Source organism: Micropterus salmoides, unplaced genomic scaffold (genome assembly GCF_014851395.1).
Source record: "Micropterus salmoides isolate LMB-PRFRI ecotype aquatic unplaced genomic scaffold, ASM1485139v1 Ms_hic_scaffold_6, whole genome shotgun sequence".
NCBI lineage: Eukaryota > Metazoa > Chordata > Actinopteri > Centrarchiformes > Centrarchidae > Micropterus > Micropterus salmoides.
The window spans coordinates 31,410,951-31,431,524 of NW_024044348.1; the positions used below are offsets into that span (position 1 = coordinate 31,410,951).

The 20,574-nt window shown below is 43.3% G+C and overlaps 1 protein-coding gene across 1 annotated transcript in view; it reads right to left on the bottom strand.

The window, feature by feature from the left end:
- Positions 1-2,032: 2,032 nt before the first annotated feature.
- The window catches only part of nkd1 (NKD inhibitor of WNT signaling pathway 1), a 36,667-nt gene continuing 18,125 nt past the window's right edge, over positions 2,033-20,574 (bottom strand). Inside the window, exons 4-10 of the mRNA XM_038701731.1 lie at positions 13,465-13,522; positions 9,994-10,097; positions 9,765-9,860; positions 7,694-7,841; positions 6,716-6,797; positions 6,120-6,247; positions 2,033-5,540 (exon numbers count right to left, since the gene is read on the bottom strand). Coding sequence (XP_038557659.1) covers positions 5,008-5,540; positions 6,120-6,247; positions 6,716-6,797; positions 7,694-7,841; positions 9,765-9,860; positions 9,994-10,097; positions 13,465-13,522 — 1,149 coding nt within the window. The 3' untranslated portion in view covers positions 2,033-5,007. The remainder of the gene's footprint in view (positions 5,541-6,119; positions 6,248-6,715; positions 6,798-7,693; positions 7,842-9,764; positions 9,861-9,993; positions 10,098-13,464; positions 13,523-20,574) is intronic.

The window sequence follows — 20,574 nt, forward strand, 5'->3', positions numbered from 1 at the left end:
AGAGTCAGACTCTCTGTGGTTGCCCCGACCAGAGATAAGCTGCTAAGCTGCAGATGAAAGTGTGTGTGTGCATGTTGCATGGTGAGCAGCTGTGGTCAGCCAGATTTGGGAACCCTCTGTGACACAGTGGTTTACTTCACTATATGCACACACACCCTTGTCACTATCTACGTGGGGATCTGCCATTGACATAATGCATTTCCTAGCCCCTAACCATAACCATCACAACTAAGTGCCTAACCCTAACCTAATTCTACCCCAACCCTAAAACCAAGTCTTAACCCTCAAACAGCCCTTCAAATTTTATGGCATTTTACAAAGCTGTCGGTCCCCACAAGTATTGTGGGATCCCAGGTTTTGGACCACATAAATACAGTAAAACAAGCCAACATGCACACACACATTTCTCCTTCATATTAATCCAGCTCACATACTGGAAATTGAAAATAAAATAGTAGATCAAAGGGAAAGATATGCCTGACAAATCAGAAGAGAGATAGACAGAAGAGATAAATTATTTTCAATGACAAAGGAAAACTGAATTTGGTCTAGTTTTATGAAAGTACACCAGGTAACCCCAAATGTCTTCTTTGGATCTTATAGGGCCCATATGGACAAAAGTGGCAATGTTGCTCACTATCACTTCAGAGTTCTCCCCATGGGAGGACAGGATAAATATAGGTATGGATGGATGGATGGCCCCATGTAGTCGAGCTTTTGTAACAAAGTGCATCTTCAAAAATAGCTGATGACAGTATCAACGTAAATACACTGATAAAAATGAAAATTTTGCACCTGTGTTCATCTAAAAAGTAACCACTAGTTCAACTTTTTGCAGGTAAAGTTCATCTACTGACAGAGAATGAGGAAGACAGTGACTGGCGGATTGGTGTGACAATCTTGGCTATATGACAGCAGTTTCAATTAAGATAAAGTATAGTTCAGCATTTTGGGAGATTTGTGTATCTGCTTCCCTACCTAGAGCTAGAAGAGAAGGTTGATGCCACTCATGTCTGCACAGTAAATACAAAGCTACGACTACAGACGGTTAGCTTAGCATAGCATTAGGACTGGAAACGGGGAAACAGCTAGCCTTGCTCTGTACACCATGACAAAGTTCTCCATCCACCACCTCCAGACCATGGGCCAGACGTGTGAACTTCTTAAAGTCTCTGCTTTTTTTTCTCCACCAGAGTTTGTCATTTGACAGAGACCAGTTTTGCGTCCAGTTGTTGTTTGTTATATTATGTCCATATTGTAAAACAGATGTAATGTTAATATCTACACAGTAATATGCACACGCACAGTAAAAATTAAATAAAATGAGCCCATGAGTCAGTGAGTTTATAAGGAACAGGTTCATACTTTAATAAAAGGGCATTTTCCCTTGGCACAGATCTGCTATCAAATAAATAAAGCAATTAATCAAGTACAGTCTAAATAAACTAACAAAGTCATGAAAAAAAACATTAGGAGGGAGGGGGAAAAGAAAAAACAGCTAGTGCTAAACAATTTGCTTTTACAACAAACACCAAGTGAAAGTGTGTCTGTGTGTGGAGAAAGAGAAACAGCTTGAGTTACAGATAGATAATTATACCTCCCTGCTAAGTGGGATTGGCGTGGCAGATAATGGGAGTACTAGCTGACAGTAGGCAAGTGAGACAGTTACTTAATCATAAATAAGCCTTATATTGTTTCTACATAATGCTGGTTTATCCTTTTTGCAGTCCATTATTTACATCAGAGTTTTAAAAATTTCGATACAAGGATCTTACAAAACAAATCAGTGGTGCAGTACATATTGTATTAACATGGAGTGGTGGCTCTGAATACTGGAAAAAACAGGACAGAAGATGGTGTGATGATTTGAAAAACAATATATATATAAAACAAAACATATATATACACATACATATATACACACACACACACACACACACATATATATATATATATATATATATATATATATATATATATATATATATATATATATATATATATATATATATATATATATATATATATATATATACACACACACACACACACACACACACACATATACATTATATATAAAAACTGCTTTCCCAACTCTCAACGAATAGTGCTGTGGTGCTCTCGAGCAAAGCATATCACCTCCGGTTGCTCCAGTGATGCTGCTTTGAAGTCAAAAGTAAGGAAGTGTGTTTGTACTGGGCAGATAGTACGAGGTCAGGTAATTTTACGAATGTAAAGCAGGATTTTAAAAAAAGAGGAGTTCTGCCTGTTCAGTAAAACTCTGTCCGGGTAAAAGAAGTTAAAAAATTACAACCTGGCTATGGATCTGACCGAGCCTACCGCCCAAATTCCTTCAGAAGCTCAGGCTCACCATGTCCAATCGGACCACCCTGCAAGACGAACAGTCGCCTCCATGCTGTCCGTTCACACAACCAGACCATTTACATACTACTTATATTTGGAGAGTCACGCTGGTATCAACACTGTTTCGGGTGAGGGGAAACCATTGACAGAGGAGTTACAGTGTTATGAAGGCTCCAGCAGCAAGGACTTGTTGTCTGAGAAAAGCGGTGTGAGGTGAGGAAGCTGTGGTATGGAGCGCAGCTGTGATCCCCCTCAGGGAATGACTCCGTTTCCACCGCCAGGTCCCGTGAGATGACCCGTCTGACTGGTGCCTCTGCTAAAGGACGGCCTGCAGCTGTGAGAGGGCACTGCAGGGCTGAGCGCAAGACTGGCATACACTGCATTCTTGCTCTTCACAAACACATGCACACGCTTATGGCAGACTAACAAATCAAGCTTGGCGGATATAGTAACCACAACAACTACCAGTTTCTCTGGATGGATAAGGCTTCCCTTGAGCACAACACCTAAACCTTAACAAAAGACTGTGGATGTATAAGGTTTATAAGTTCATTTATAAATGTGATGCTGGGAATTGCTAAAAAGAAAGCCAACCAAGAACACCTGGGATAAAACCTAACTAACTATCCTGGAACATGCATCTGCATGTTTATGGCCGCGCCCATAGAGCATCATGAGATAGGATGAACAGACGGTCCCTGATGCTGGCAGGAGAGCAGCAGTTGGCTGAGCTCTGAGGCCACATGGCGGCACGGTGAAAGACCTGCTGACAGCTGGGGGACAAGAAGATGCCATGGAAACAGAGGGAGCAGCCGTGTGACCCCAGCCAGCGCCAGGGGTTGGACAACGGAGCTGCTACGAGTTAGGGAAAGTGCCAGCCTGCAAGTCAGAAAATTAATGTCCAAAAAGTAAACCACGGTGCTGGGCAACTCCCAGGTGTGAATTATGTATAACTGCTTGGACCTAGGTGAAAAATGACACGCAAGCTCAGCAAAACAGTTCCCTGCATAAAAAACTGTTAAAAAAACTCCTTAAAGGCACAACCTCCATACTGATGAATGAATACACCAACCTCTAACTGGCTGGATGTAACAGGGTTTCAATTTATGCTAATATGCCCGAGCCAGAGCCTGGACTGGAGAATTCTCTTGCACTGATGTCAAGATCACACCATCTCTAGTTTTGCTTTTAGGTGTTTCATGGGACTGAGGACATGTCCGACTGGCCTCCAGGAACAAGACAAGAGCTTTACAATGGATGTATAGTGATTTCTGTTATAAATACAGCCACGTATATAAAAATAATTCCTTGTTTGTTGGATGTTTGCGCGATATCAGCAGGGAGGACAGTCAAGCATGCGCTCTATAAAATGTGTGTATGTGACGCGAGGTCGAGCTACTGCGCAGCACTGTCCAGAGTTGGGATTTCAGTCATTCAGGATTCCAGTCACGCATCTAATCACGTGTTGAGACAGTTGGAACAGAGAGAGAATGAGAGAGAGTGTGACACGGTAATACAGCTGTACATTTTCTAGTCCAAATGAGGCTGCTAGTGGTCTTAAAAAAATAAAATAAAATGCTGTTGAGAAGGTAAACAAACATAAAAGCTTCAGATGGTGAATACAAAGATATCACATTATCAATAAAGCTTATAAAATTGATAACAATATATACCCTATGTACAGTAAATGTTAGTTAATAAAAGTAAGGAGCTTTTCGACACTTCAATACTGCAGATTGCCACACAATTGCTCTGCTTTCAAAAAAGTTTTCGAAGTAATTTGAAAATAACCTCTGAATGCTTAGTCATTACAACAACAATTAGGATAAAATTAGAGGTAGCAGCAGATTTGGGATCTCTGTTCTTTTTCTTTTCTTTTTTTTTACCTTTACAACATTTCAACATTTTCCTTCCCATTTTTGCTTACGGGGTATTGCATGCTTGAATCAGAATCTTCATTTTCATCTTCAAAAACCTGCCTGACAGCCTGCTTTAAATACTCACGCACCCATGAGCGCACTTCAAGTGGTTTTTAACAGACACCAGTGTCGTGACACTCGCGCGCGCGCGCACACACACACACACACACACACACACACACACACACACACACACACTCACACACACTATGCCCTGCTCTCCTTTTACCTATATTCCTTCATATATTTTCATCTTTACGTCACAGTCTTTCTTCCTCTGGTTCCTCCATTTCCCTAAAAACATTTTGGCTTAGTGGTCTGGAAAGGTTGTGGTGCTGGTTTGGAGTCGTAGAGTTCATCAGGTCGAGGATTACAGTGTCAGGAGGAGAGGAACTTCTGGGGTGTTTATTGGATTGCCCCACTGTGCCTCCTCTCTAGCCCTAGCCGTGATCCTCAGTCCTGGCCGTACTGTGGCCCTGATTCACTGTCCTGCTGCATACCCATATGCTTTTGTTTGTCCCACCAACTTCTTTATAACACTGATTTATAAACTCAGCACTGGGACACGACTCCCATAATCCTCCTGTCCAGCCCATGTCCTATGTCCACTACAAAGCCACTGCACGATATAGGGTAGCCTGGCTAACTGCAGTCAGCGTCTGCTGGCCTGGCTGGGTTTTGTGAGGCTGCAGGAGTGCTGAGCTGTCCCAGGCAGGGTGGAAATTCAGGACTGGTAAAAGTGGTGGTAGTGGTGATGGTGTTCATGGTGGTGGTGATGCTCATGTCGCTGCACCACTTGTGCCAGCCCCCCCTCGTAGAGGAGCACGCTGGGCAGGTCTCTCACCTGCTCCTTCTCCACCACTGGTCCTGGAGCAGCCAGAGAGCCCAAGGCCCTGTAGCCCTGGCTCTCCTTGGACCGCTGCTTGTGCTTGCGGTAAGGGGCTGTGGACTGGTGAGGGGGAGTCTGGCTGGGTAGCGCTGGGGGAGGAGGGACACCACGGCTTCTCATCACCCTGCCACTGATCTGCGCAGGAGGTGTCCGACTGTGGGTCTTAGGAGAGCGGAGGGCATGTTTCCCTGAGTCTTGGCCTCGCATACGGGCAGGGTGGAGGCTGTCCGGACCAACACTGTCCACAACAGTTTGCAAGCGGCGGTGGTGGGGGTGGGAGTGGCCATTTTCTGGTTCATGGGAGCGAGAGCGAGTCTGGTTGGACAGCCGCGTCTGAGGTTCTGCCTTCGTCGGCTCCGTGGTGGGGGCTGTGAGGGAGACAGACACCGGTATTTATTTGATCAACGACAAACTTCAAGGTTGCAGGGAAACAAAAATAAGTCGATGTCAAAATGTATTACATGGGCACTCAAAGCCCTGCAGAAAAAGGAATTAAAATAACCCATTATGTGTGAATTATTGTGCCAGCAGCTCACTAATAAAGCTCCAAGATTCTGGCAACTTTACATCAGGTTCTTTCTTCATGCGGATAATTCTGACACAATGTGACATAGAGCAGATCTCTGTTAGCACTTCCATAACAGGACCAACATTAAAATAATCACATGTCATCACTAACCATCAGATCAAGGCTGCTGCTTATTAGACCTAATATTTCACTTCACAACAGCCCGTTCTGTTGATGAGCCTTGAACACTTGATGTATTGTGCTTGCCTGAGCCCAGATGTTTGTACTGGCGAGGAGCGCAGCGGGCTGGTAGTTCCACCTAATGGCTCCAAGCAGGTGCCGCAGTAATGAAGGCCCCTGGATGCAGCTTCAAAGGGCCACGGGCTGTGTTTCTCCCTCCCCTCTCCCCCCTCTACACCCCTGGCCCCGGTCCACTCACCAGCTCCGAAGCGGGATGTGTAGTTTTCGATGCCTGCCAGGTCCAAGTAGTGGTTCCTGCGTTCCAGGTTCTCATCCACACAGTGGCGCTGGCAGCCCGGCTGGGTGTGGTGGTCACTGTGGTGGCGCCTGTGGACATAAGCGGCACCTCTCATTAGGTAGCAGTATGGGCCAGAGAGGTTCAGCATGGTAGTGTTTGGAGAAAGTAAAACAAGCGTTCCTTATGATCAGGCAGTAGCAGAGTAATTGTTAGAGAAGTGAGATTGTGACTGGAAAATCACAGGTTCAAACCACAACTGGGAGTATTTGAACAGCGCAGACAGAGGGCTGACCCTCCCTTCCACCGTTAAATCCTCCTTAGTGCAGTGGAGGTAAATTTGGGCAAAACTAATAAAAGAGTAGAGGACTATTGCAGCTCCCGAGTGTGAAACCTTCCTTAAACCACCACTGCCTCTTGCCACTATAAAACAAGTTCTCTTTTAATTAAAAAATGTTATAATCAGTAATAAATAATAATAATAAACTTCATATTGTTCTTCTTGTAGACGCCACAATCTTCAACAATAGAGACAGAAGTGTACAGGGAGGTGGGTTTACCTTAGGAGAGCTCGAGTCTTCTTGTCTGCACTCTTGGGGTCTTCTATGCACTTGTCATTTTTCTCTCTGGGGTGGGACATGTCTGTATGTGTGAAAGACAGGAGGCTATTATCAAAGAGAGCTCCACGGAGCAGCACACACACACACACACACACACACACACACACACACACACACACACACACACACACACACACACACACACACACACACGACAACAGTCACACAAGCCTCAGAAGAAAGCAACCTTTGTTTGGGGGTTTTACTTTGAAGATCTATAGAAAAGGAAAAACAACAATGCTTCATTTATTCTATTCTCAACTCCCAGCCTTATAAGGCATGGAACGATATAAAAAACATGCAGACTTCAGAAATAGTTTATTAAGGACGCAAGATCTGATGCAGTTTCAAATTAGCATGAAGGCAACCGGCAATATTTTCAAAGCTTGCTCTGTTTGAATCTCTTGACGGATATTTATAGCCGAAACAATAGGACACAAACACACAGGAATATATACTTTGAGATATTTTTCCCTGACTACTTGTTTACCAAGTCGTCAGTGAGAAAAGTTAAGTTGAACGTAGCTATATTTTCCCGGCAGCTCTGAGGAGGGGGGAGGAAGAAGGGGGGCAAGGGAAAAAAGGGAACTTTGGAGAAAAGAAAAATGGCTGTGGTTATCAAAAGGACTCGGCACATCTCTTAAGGTTTCTTTCAGAGTACGTGAAGGCGCTGAGGGAGGGGGTCCTCTCTTAGCTCTGTCACTCCCCCCATCATTAAAAATGAACCCCATTGAGTGGGAGAGATGGAGCGACACCGAAACTGTGAGTTACAAAGCTCTGACAGGCCTGAAGCAGCCGCCTTTCTGCGTGACAACAAACACATCTCTGGGCGAGCTGACAGCAGGCAACACAAGGGGGGACCCCAAAATGCCCTCTCTTCTCCTCTGCCCCCACCCACTGTGTTAATGCGAGCTTTACCTGCCGCCCCCTGTGTGCAACTCCTCCACCGCTGGCTGGAGTCGGGAGCCACAGAGAGCTTGACCCGCAATGTCTTGCTGCTGCTGGGAGAATGGTTGACGGAGGCGTCCACGACCTCATAGATGGTGTGGAGCAGGCTGGTGATATCCTGCAGGACACAAGAGGTGGAGGTGAGTTTACTCTGGGCTTTTTGATGAACCGCTTCCATTAAAGTGAGATGAGAATCATTTGATCAAGTGTAAAAATAATAATCAGTAATAATGCTAAAAAAGTTGGTGACCTTGGTGCAGATTTTTAGTATACATATTTTCCAAAAAAATCAAGACAAAAGGAACATTGGAGAGTATTGTTATCGCTACAGTGTTTGAATTCACCATTCTGTAGCTTTGTGCGTTAAAACTCGTTCAAAAGCTTCACGCTAGCTAGGAATTTAAAGAAGTGACTCAGACAAGAGTGAAGAGAGAAACACACTGATGTCAGTTGTTTTAGTTCAGCTTTCCGAGTGAAGCGATCAGACAGGGCATAAAGACACGTTATGAATTTATGAAAAGGAACGTCTTGGCGGTGGCAGACGAGGCTGACTGGGATGTCAGGCCTGCTGTGAGTCGTGTTAGAGCTGTGTGAGCGCTACACTTTCTCTATTTAATTCCTCAGTGTCTCTTAGAATTACATCTGCATAGGAAGCGACAGCTGTGTACACGGTCAAATAAACGCACAACAGCATTTATACATAAACTATAACACACAATCACATGCAAAGCACTTCATGTGCAGCATGTAGGAACACGCAAGCACGCAAACAGATATTTTCATGTAACTAAGGGTCATTATAAAGATCTGACCTCAGGTCAGTAAAGGCCAAGGAAGTGGAGGGATCACAGAGAAACATAAGAGTTACAGGAACAAAGTAAAACAATTATCAATGTCAGTACTTTCAAAGTAAAAGTGATATCATGTTTACTTCAGAACAAGGTAACTGACTATATTTGGATTATTTAATTTGCAAACTTGGGTGTTGGCAACTGCGCTGGATCTTTTCATAGCAAACCACATTCTAACTGTCCATATATATTTCACCTGGAATGGATGTGAAATGAACTGAAAATAACTGATTCACACAGTACAGCTTCGCCATAAGAGCCCTTTTGAACAAAACTGCTGAGAATTAAGCCAACGCCACACAAAGACTCCAACAGCATGATTTTCACTCACTATAGTACTGTGACTCATAACAAGGACTATTATGAATTCTTCAGGGACCGGTTCCACATACTGGCTTCAGACATAGACTTTAAAAAAATAAATAAATACAATAAAATAAAAAGCTTCCTGTGTCATTTTTGGTTTTCTTCTGTTTTTTTTTTTATTTGTGTGAAGGGATATATAAAAAAAGAGTTGGAGAAGAAAGCTTTTCTCCCCCCCCCCCCCCCGGCAGCAGCCGCCTGTCGTCTCATGAGCCACGGAGCCACAGGCAACGCCAAAAAAACTGCACAGCCAACCACACGAGGACAGCTCCAGTCTCTTTGCGCTGTTTCAAGTTGTTTTCAAAAACACGGGCCTTTCTGGATGTTCCCTCAGATCTGTACGAGGCAGACGCAAGCCACAAGGTACCTTGCGGGAGCGGAAACACACACATGTTGCTGGATTTGGTTCTTAGGAGTGAGATTGGGTTGGCTCGTAACTTCTATCCTCACTTTCTTTTTGGGGCGCGGTGATACCAGAATAGGGCAAAATGTAAGGTTTCCTGGGAAGTTATCGATTGCTTCCCATACCCAAAGGGAGATGTTTTGTAGCTGTGAGCTGCTGACCAGAACAATTTTGTGACACTGAAAATCTGTGTATTCAGAAATGTTTGAATAATGTTACAATAAAACTGACAAAATGAACAGTTTTCAAGGCCTCATATTACATGATAACACACCACTACAGCACTCTTGACTTGTTAAGGTCTGCAAGAAAGCAACCAACTACAGCTAAGGTGTAGCATTAACATACATCTGTTTGATTTAATTACTTGTTCATTCATTCATTCATGAAAGATTAATCTCTGCTCAGAGCAGAAGATTTTTACCTCTCTGGTGACTTTGCCATTGTTGTCAAAATCGTAGAGGGTGAAGGTCCACTCCTGCCTGTTATCCTCCTCCACAGACACAGCACACTCCAACTCCTGAAACAGCACAACGCTGAACTATCAATATCATCCGGTGCGTACGTGAGTGTGTATTTTTGTGTGTCCTGCCATTGCCCTAGTTTCATCCAGAGAGGAAGTAATAAACGTCCTGTCCGGTGTTGACACTCACTTCAAACTGGAGCTGTTTCTGTGGCCCTGCGGGAGATTGGCTATCCCTCTCCTGCATCTTCTCCTCCACACAGCAGCTGTCTGTCTTCTCTGGGGGTAAAGCCACTGCAGTGACACACACAGACACACACAAAGATAAAAGAGAGAGCCTGAGGATGGAAACGTTGGGTGCAGTCATAACCTGAGGATATGTCGTCGCCTTCAAGTGTTCCTTGTAAGCTCCGACTTCCGAGTTTGGCAGCCGCAATTAAGATGTGTCACACATTCAAGTGTTCCTGGTTGGAAATAAACATACACAGCCAAACTCCTCACAGTTTCTGTCTCACTGCCTGTATTCTGAAATAGAACTTTTGTATTAATATTAATATATTTATTAGTAATGTAACATGTTTAAGGCAACACAGGCCCTGTTGGGCTTAGCATAAGTATTATATACACAGCATCGCCAACTTTTAATGTTGCAACTTGCAAATCAAGAATTTTGTTCAGCTGCTCTAACGCACTGAGCTTGTAGGGTGTATTTACGGTATTTGTGATAATACTCAAAGGTGACAGAAAAATCAAAGCACAATTTGGCTCTCACAGTCAAAAATGCTCTTTGGCACCGGGGAAGCAACCACAGCAAATTGATCAGTGACCGTGTGAGGTCCAGTCACGACAGGGTTCAATAATATCCAACAATATGATCTCTTTGTTTCTTTTAAGGCGCTTCTACCAGTACTGAAGTGCTACCAGATTTGAGACATGGTACCTTAATTGAACTTTTGAATTTTGTGTTTCATGTTAGGGTAACGAGTTAATTATCCCATCATTCCAGAGAGCAGAAGTACTGTTAAACAGAAACAGTGATATCAACACTGGAACTAGAGTCAAAATTGTGCAAAAAATGTTGTGACAGCACTAAGTCATCAATGGCAAAATCTGTTATCTGTCGCACATACAATAATAGTTTTTAAGCTCTTGGCTGCAGTATATTCCACTGGATTCACACACTGAGAGGGGATGTCAAACATAGGACTGAATGACATTAACATGTTTGAAACATGAAGAAATATTAGGTGGTATTCAGGTATAAATGGTGAACATCAAAGACCGATGGGTGCCACTGATGGATGCATCAGCGCAGCTTTGTTATGAAAGTTAATCTATAGGGTGATCCACACACAATGATTATAGTCCATTACAATAATCCTATTTAGACATTTGTGTAGCCCTTAATCATGATTCTGCTGAATCTAAACCTGAATGAATCTGTGTCATGCAGGGATTCCTCCAACCTTATGTTAATGGCTGTGGCCAAAGTTAATGGTGGTGTATTTTTGGATTGCACTGTATTATAAGGTGTTCCTCCCCGGTGGACAAAAATAACATAACTGTCGCTGTCTGGTTCGATGCTTAAATTTCAGTGTTGGATGTTGGCCCAGATCTAATGCTAGCGGATATCCTTCTCTGCTTTGAAATCCAGCATTTGAGACCGCAGATACACACAACGTGTAACTGAGATTTGAGAGGTGTGCATGTCGGCTCCTTTGTGAGCCTCTATGGGTTACAGTTACCCAGACACCCCTTTTGCTTCATCCTCACATATGATCATGTGTATTTTCGCAGAAGCTTGTAAAAGCTTTCACCCAGCCACAGCCCCTTTATGTTTCACCATTGGTCATTTAGTTCTGCGTGAGCACCCACTCCCCATCCAGTCCTGCAGGCCACGCACACATCCATCAACCCACACAACCACACCCGTCTCTCTCCACCCTCCCCTGCCCCTCTCTCTCTCCTCCCGCCACACTTTGAAGTCCCATTCTCAAACCTTTTGGAAAAGGATCAGACCAGCTGTAAAACAGAATCACTAATTAATTAAGCCAAGTCAAATCTGAAACACTGTTTGTTTGCTCGCCAACGGAGCAGACACAACAGCCCAATTTCTTTCCTCCTGATCCAAAGCAGATCAAAGCAGACCTGTCTCATCCCTGGGTTGGGGAAAATGCCAGAAATGAAAGGCATCATCCCAGGGAGCTTTTACCAACTTTTTGGAAAGGAGCAGCATTTGGGGTCCCGCTGTTTGATCATCTGAGGTGCTCAAAGGGAACATTGTGTGCGAGGGCAAATCTGTTCCGTAGCAGGCTCAATATGGTGGTGAGATGCTTATCTCGGAGCTAATAAAATGCCGGGAGGAGTAACAGTAATCTGCTATCAAACCATCCCCCCACCCCCCCACCCACCTCCACATAAGCTGGCTCTTTATGAGAGGAGCTGAGCCAGGGGATTGGCTACACATCAGATCTGAGGGGCAAGACGAGGGCACCCTCCAAGCCAAGCCTGTTCTAGCAGCCCTGCTACACACACGTGCGTGCATACACTCGTACACACACGCAGAAACGAAGGCAGGAAAAGCTGCCACTCACTGATGAGCAATCACACCCAGCTTAGCTAGGCTACTGTATTACACATGACTTGGCCTGTCCCCCGTCATACATTCGGAGAGCTCAGTGCTGGGAATTTAAGTGATTTTGGGATTGCCAGGATGGGATGGCCTTTATGGTGATCGTATCTTTTTCTCCTCCTTCAGGAACAACCACTGAAGTACTCCTGAGAAAGGCACTTAATCATCCCACGCTCATGGCCAACAGTAATAGACTTTGCCAAACTCGGACACCAACTTCAAACGTGTGAAACTTGAAAAAAGCCTGATGGTATGAAATTAGAAACCACTGAATAACCTCAGCTCCACTCAACTACTTAGGTCACAAATGTGACACAGTTTCCTCTCCTTGCTAGCTGAGTTCGCCTTAGTAACTGGAATGTGGAAATAAATTAACACACAATCTATAGAATGTTTTATTAAAGCAAATTGTTTCATTTTTTTTTCGCTTTTTAATCACTGAGAACGAACAGAGAAGCATGTTCTAATTTGCAACATTAGTCTTGAAGGGAGGACAACCTCGCCCCAAACTCAGGTTCAGCCCAATGACAAAAGATTATTAACCCTTGTCTCTCTACTCTGTCTATTATGAGAGAGAAATGAAATAAAAGCTGAACTCTTCCAAATTCCAGGCTGGTGTCATTCAACTCTTCATTTCTGCCTCCACCTCACGTCCGATCCTGTCTTTAAAGGGGGGAGAGTGACTTTCTCCTCCCGGAGCTCTTAATCCAGGATCACATCACATCGGGGAAAAACATGGAGGAATTGCACTTTGCAGAGCACCACGGGGGGAGGGGCGGATGAGAGGCAGAGGAGGTGGAAAAGCAGGAGGGAAGGTAAAGAGGACCTCATCAGCACATTGTTGGAGCTTAGAGAATGGGCGTGAAGCAGACGGGAAAGGATGAATAAAAGAACCACACAAGTATCTGGAGGGCTACTGTGAACAGTATTTTTGCAGGTTTTCATTCAAAACAAAATAGTCAGAGACCAAAATCAGTGAAATAAGTTGGTGTAGCATTGGGTGACGACGATGAAGAGCAAGGGGCTCACCTTCTAAACGGTAGTGTTCATCACCAATCCCCTCTGCACATGCTTCATCCATGGATTCCTGCAAAGAGAAAAAGAGAGAACAAGACACATATATCACTGTTTCAAGTCATATAATGGAGGATATCATATTTTTGTCACATAAAAACAAACATTTTTAATGGTGCAAATCCACAGCACTGCTTTCCAACACAGAGTTACATGCCCAATCAAAATTACAGCATATATATATATATATGAACAGAGTTTGACAACTGTGGCTGAGCTTAAACAGCAGCGGAAAGTTTAAGAGGATGATAATTGAAGGACTGAAACAAACAGCATAAGACTGGCAGTCAGAATAGAAACTATGAAAGTATCGCCACGGCCAGCCCTGCAGGGAATTCTAAGAAAGAGGGCTGGTAGTAGGGCTATTTCAATGCCGGACAACCATTGCAGCTATACGTTCATAGGCTTGTTTTTATCCTGGACTGTTTTCACCCCGGGCCCCCTCTCCTGGCAGCTCTGTCTGTTAGTGCATACCACAGAGACTGCAGGGACATGTAATCCCAGGCTTCACTATGGAAAAGTCCGGCTCAGGTATCCATGTGGCATTACAATCATCTGTCCGAAAAATCATTACTTGCAGGCTGACAAACGCATGTGCACGCACACATCCGTACACACATAGTCCAACGCATACACACACATTCAAAGACCTACCCCATGCCTCATTTTAAAGTTTTCCACTGCACCCAATCTAACACAAAAGGTCTTTCTCTCATCAAAAACTACATAAATTGCACACAGACTATTGCTGCTGCCACAGAACATATTAACAGCACTCTTATCATAGGCTATGGTTATCCTTAATAATTAATAATTAACTCCTTAAAATGGAGTGTAGGACATAAGTGTAGGAGCATGTGTGTTTATTGTAAGCCTGTACATACTTGTGTTTTCATAGGTGTGTGTTAGTGTGTGTGTTTGTGTGTGTGTCAGGCGAGGCTGTGACAGCGTGAGAGGGGATTTCTGTGTAATCCAGAGAGGTAAAAGGTCAGACGGTGTGATCCTACCCTCCTCAGACTAGTGCCGGCCGTGCTGCAGCGCTGTGGGTGGCCTCAGGAAGAGAATATGGCAAACAACAGGACTAACTGGCTAAAGCAGGGACCTGGGATAAACCTGAGTTTGTTGTTGGTATAAATGGGTCAAATGGCTTCAAGACCCTGGTTCTGAGCTGGTTTTAATACAGTCTGCTCAGCTTTGGTATGACGAGGGGGAAATAAGCAGGATTACATTATGGTTTATACAGAATGCAGGCAAATCATAGCAGAAACATGAACTTTACTTAAACTGGAAACCGAATGTGTTTTACTTCACCAAATTATTATAGATTTCCTAGACACTCGTGTGGGACACCCAGGTAGCTCACCTGGTGGAGCGCGTACCATTAAGGTCCTTACCGCAGCTGCCCAGGTTCAATTCCAACCTGGCCTCGCCCCCCTCTGCAGCTGGCACTTTCCAATAGAGGACCTTTGTCCCTTGTTCCGCTTCAGCCCCATGGGACCTTATTTCAGAAAAAATATCTTTTTGTCCCGTTTGAATTGTGTCCTGAATTACACATACGATGTTCATCAATTTAAAATGTAAATTTTGTAAGTCAAGAAAGTCGCAGTTTGTCGTAAAACTGTATAGTAACATTTAGTTTTGTGTAAAAACTGTTCGGTAAACTACATCTCTTGTCTTACACAATATACATCGGCAACATGTTAATGAGGTAATGCTAGCTAACGTTCATTGCTTGGTTGCTACTACCTAGATAACGCAGCTCTGTTCCACGCAGAAATATATCTTACATACACATGTAAGTTCTTTGACGTTAGCTTCAAAAGAAGAAGTTATGACGTCACATACGCAACTTTTGGGTCTGTGGTCTTTGTAATTATGTATTTTCAGTCTTATACTACAGTTTCACAACAAACTGCGACTTTCTTGGGTTTTAAATGTGTCTTCTAAATTGACGGACATCGCATGTGTAATTCAGGGCACAATTCAAACAGGATCAAAAAATGTGTTGTCTCTTGCCATTGACCAATGTACATATTTTTTCTGAAATAAGGTCCCATGGTGGTCCACCAGAAGGGGAGGGTCTTAAACTCTCTATACAGGCAAAAAGATGCCCAAAAATAATCTTATAGCAGAAACTGCAGTTCTGTTCCACATATTTCACTGCTAAACCATAGAAGTACACAGAATCAGATTACATAATTACCTGATAGAGTTACTTTTTCTAAATTTCATTTAGACTGTCCATACACTTCTTCCAACTTCCAAGGACACAGATATTGGTATCACCCGTGTCACTGTGTCGATCTGAATGGGGCAGGCATTAGACTGTGGTAACATCAACACTGGCCTACACAGTTCCACAAGCCTTGCAGAAAAATTCAATCCTTCCACAATCAACATTCCTTCAATTCCTCAAACAAAGACACATACATGCACACACACACATACACACACAGCATCTTGAGTGTATTTCTGTTTTTTGATGAATGATCCAAATTTATTGAGGGGTTAGCCAAGAACATGAGAAAAGGGGGAAGAGGAATGTGCTAATTGGTTGTTGTCTGTAGTGATGGATGGGAGCCGTATTATTAGTACACTAGGGTTACTCTGGGGTTAGTTCTGGTCAGTGTTAAAAAAATATCCCATGCTTTCCTTTCCTTTCCTTTATACACACACACACACACACACACGTGCACACACACACACACACGTGCACACACACACACGCTCTTCCTCCTCCTCTCATGAAAAGTATCTGACCACTAAATAGGAATGGATGTACAAGGAAGCAGAAAATAAACAAGAATTTTCGAAGCGGGGCAGAAAACCCGTATTTCTCATCATTTTATAAGTGCAGTTTTCTTCATCCTGTGTCAATAATTATTTTTGTTTATATATTTCTCAACCTGCAACCTGATTAAGAAACCTTTATGATGCCAGGTACAAAGTCTAAAGTCTAAATCTGTTTCATAAAAATAAATGGGAATATTGGGAGTTTTTGTTCTCCGTTTCTATGGTGACAGCTTTGAACCAAAGACTGCATCCATTTCCCCAGATAATCGCCTTGGCCGAGGTTGATCTGACACACTCATCCTTACAATCTGTCCTAATGCAGTCTCTAAAGAGCACCTCCATTCTGCCTGGCCTGATGAAACTACCACTTTCAAGCTTAGCTCTCTGGTTTCCAGCTTTGGCAGTGATTGATAAGAGTGTCCTGTGCCAAAAAAATAAACATGTAGGATTTCTAAAAATATCATATAAATAAGTGTTTGTGTCTGGGGTTCCTGTGTTCACACCAGCCAATTGTTCACAAGAATAATGAGAATTTCTCTGCCCAGCTCCAGAAAAAGAAGGATTTAAATGGCAGAATTTACAGTTGTAGCTACACTATTCAGACTCAGGAGAAAGACATGAATCTCTATCCTCACTAGTAACTTAACAGTTCGGTCACTCCTAATAGGGAAAGACTGACAGAATTATTGGTCCTAATTACTAAGGTGCTCTGGCTCTTCTCTTTCGCTAGACTCTAAACTCTCTTGCTTCTTGTTTGATTTAGTAATGTTGTTTAGTTATGTGTTTGTAATAATAATAATAACAATACATACTAAATAATTAACAGTTGTAGTGACATTGACACTAGTAGTGACAACAGCCATAGTAACTGCATGTTAAAGATGGTGTTAGACAAGAAAGTCAGTCAGTACAGTTTGTTAAGCCATAGAGAATAAATGCTTGAACTCACTCCCTTCAGTTTGATTTGAAATGAAAGAGCTTAAAGTGGATTTGCCCAAAACTGCAATGCTGGTCATCTCCACTCCAAAGTCTTTTCTCAACTAATGAGTAAAGACGAGGCTCAACTGATGCAACATTTGCAAACAGTTAGTGAATCTGAAAACTAGGTCTCATTAAATTCCAGCAAACATGCTATGCGTGCACAATGACCATGATATATTTAGGGGTGGGAATCTCTGGGCACTTCACGATTCAATCTGATTACGATTCAGAGGGCTGCGATGCAATTACGGAACGATTATCGATGAATCTTGATGCATAATTTTTTTCTATACAGGATAAGCACTAACCACCTTTTCCAGCAGTTGGGGAAACTACAGACTTGTCACACTGCACGTTTACTGCCAGGCTGAAACTTGCAGCTGATATTTTTCTCCGCTAACTTTCACCGTCATGTTCTGCCACTCGCTTTCTCTCTCATTCGCTCGACATCAAACACAGGAAACACAGAGAGCTGCCAACCATTTAGTGTCACCATGCTCGCACAGTGTGCGAGTTAAAATCATTACTTGCGCATTGATGTTAATGATTATTTGAGATTTTAGTAGGAAAGTTGTTCATTCCACAGCTGTGGTGTGTTGAATATAGTGGGAACACTGGTCTCTCTGTTGTGTGCGCGCCACAGACGGTCCGGGCACTGCACTTCCGCGAGTCCCACCTTTTGCTTTCCGTCAACATTACCTTATCAATTAACATTTAAATAATCGCTTTTTGACATTTGCTAATCGAGTCAGAATATTCCACGTCTGCATCGCAATGCCTCTAAGAATCGATTATTTCTCCCACCCCTAGATATATGATACTATACGTCTATTAAATGACCACAAAAGAGCAATCAATCGTTCGGTGCAGCTATGAGCCAACGATGGACTTCTGAGAGGTCACTGTGGGAGAGCATTTCAGGGCAAAAGAGAAGCCAAAGCACCCTCCCACCTGCAATAGCTGAACCACAGCTTATGAAAATGGGAGGTGGTAACCTCCCATGCAATACTAGTACTATAAAATTAACAATGTATGATTCAGTTGCGCTCCTGATTAACATGGCTACACACTGGGTGTTGCAGTGTACATTGTGTTTCTCTCTGTAGCTTGGGGTCTAAACAGTTTTATAACATCCACAGCAAGGTGTCACTTCCCCACATTTCTGCAGGATTCAGTCAGAGGTGCTGGCTTCAGGACACAAACAAGCATCTTTGTACGGCACCTGGGACCAGCTAAAACAATTTTCCAGACATGATGTTAAATGTTCTGTGGAAACCAGAGCATAAAGCACTCTGCTTTCAACAGCAGCCAGGTCCTTCAGAGCTTCTTCAGGGCCTTTAGGACAAGGGTTTGTATGGTCCCTGTGTGTTTTAAAGTTGTTCATGCCCCTTCGTAGAAAGTGATTTATTACTGGAATATAACACAGAACACTGTGTGCCTGCCCCATTACAGCATCCCATCTATATTACTTGCCGGCCTGAAGGCATGTTTGGTTTGGCCATTGGAACTATTTGGCAAACCTCATCAATGGCACACTTTAAGAATATGAATTTGGATGAACCAAAGACAGAATAACATATTAACAAATGATAATATTTATGGAACAAACACAATATTACGTTATTTCTTTAAGAATGGTGACCACTCCCCTGATGTATGTCAGCTCTAAAATATTAACGTGAGGAATTCTCATTCAACACCAGTCATATGATTGATTAACGTCAACTATAGCAAACTAATGTTAGTAACGCAAACTAATCGAGTTAATCTAGAAGGCTCCTGGAGTTAAGAACACGTTTTCATCCGTGTGATTTCTATGCTCTTCAAAAAACATCAGACTCAAGTATTTACCTTAATACAGAGCACAGAACAATATATGCTTGGATAGCTGTTAAATTTAGATGAAAGGGCAATTCAATTAACATCAATTACAGAAGTAAGAACCTCTTCCTTCTGGTTCAACTACTTAATTACTTCTTCTTCTTCTTCTTCTTCAAGTAAGCCATTGTCATATATGAAGCACAAACACATGTTGGCATACAATTATAACTTCATTTATTGTATTGTAACGATATTTATTGTGATGCACCAACATTCTGAGTTGATGGAAGAGCAGTAGCTTTGGCTTTACATGCATATAAGCACAGTCTGTCAGGGACCACATTCTTAGGGAAATTAAATGAAACAGCCACATTGCTGTTAACACTGGCCATGTTCATCTCGGCCCCTAATAAGTTGAATATGACAGCCCTGAAAGGGTAGCTAACCTCACAGACTTAAATAGCTCCATCTTGTCAGCAGTTTAAGCCATTACATGTTCTTCAAAATAGTGTAATGATGTTAAATGACCCAAGTGATCCCTTGGTTGCTGGCCTTGATCAGCATGATTATGAATGATGTCACTGACTGAGTGCTTCTGAAAAGTGCACTCTGCTCAGCTAGCCTTCCCTGAATAAAATAATAAAGCCAAAAAAGTTTGAAAAGGGTTTTGCCATTGAATCCTGCATTTCAAAGTTCTACGGTGATGTTTTGGTCATATTCTTCTAGATAGATAGCGAGGGACAGAGACAGTGAAAAAGACTGAGAACGCATGTTGGCACAGAAACGACTTGGTGAGTTAAGGCAGAAAGTTGCCTCCGTCGTCATCCTTTCTCTGGCACTGCAGACATGGACCCACTGGGCCAATTTTTTTTCTGCTCAGAGTACGTGTTTGAAAGCAAAAGGGTACATTAAAGTGTAAATAATATGTACTTGTATGTGATTGTGGGAAAGTCCCACAAGGCCTCTTGGTCTCTACGCTGTCTGCCTCCACGACCCGCCACACAGGCTGACAATTTATGCGGCCGACGACAGCTCCCCCTGATCGCGCGCCAGGGCTCAGTGGAGGCAGGCCTCTAGAGCAATGGCAGCGCTACTGGCACTCCATCAAAACCCAGGAAAAATCTCATTAGGACTGCGGCTGGGTGGCTCCTGCTCAGACCCCCACCCAGCGCAAGAAAACACCTTCAGGACTGCGGCATTCGGAGCAGCGGTGTCGGCATGAAGTGGGGAGCGACACACATGAAAGGCCATTTAGCCAAGCAGGCGAGAAAGGCAGAGTGACAGAGACAAGGGAGAATGTGAGGCGGTGGTGCTTCTCCAAGTACACGTCTGCTTCCCCTGGGCCTTTCAAACAGGGGACGACTGAGGTCATTGACACTCATATAAAAGCCACTCGGCACTGGAGAGGGTGAAACAGAGCATTACAGAAAGTAAGAAGAGCTTTATTCTCACTTGCACCATATTCGTCAC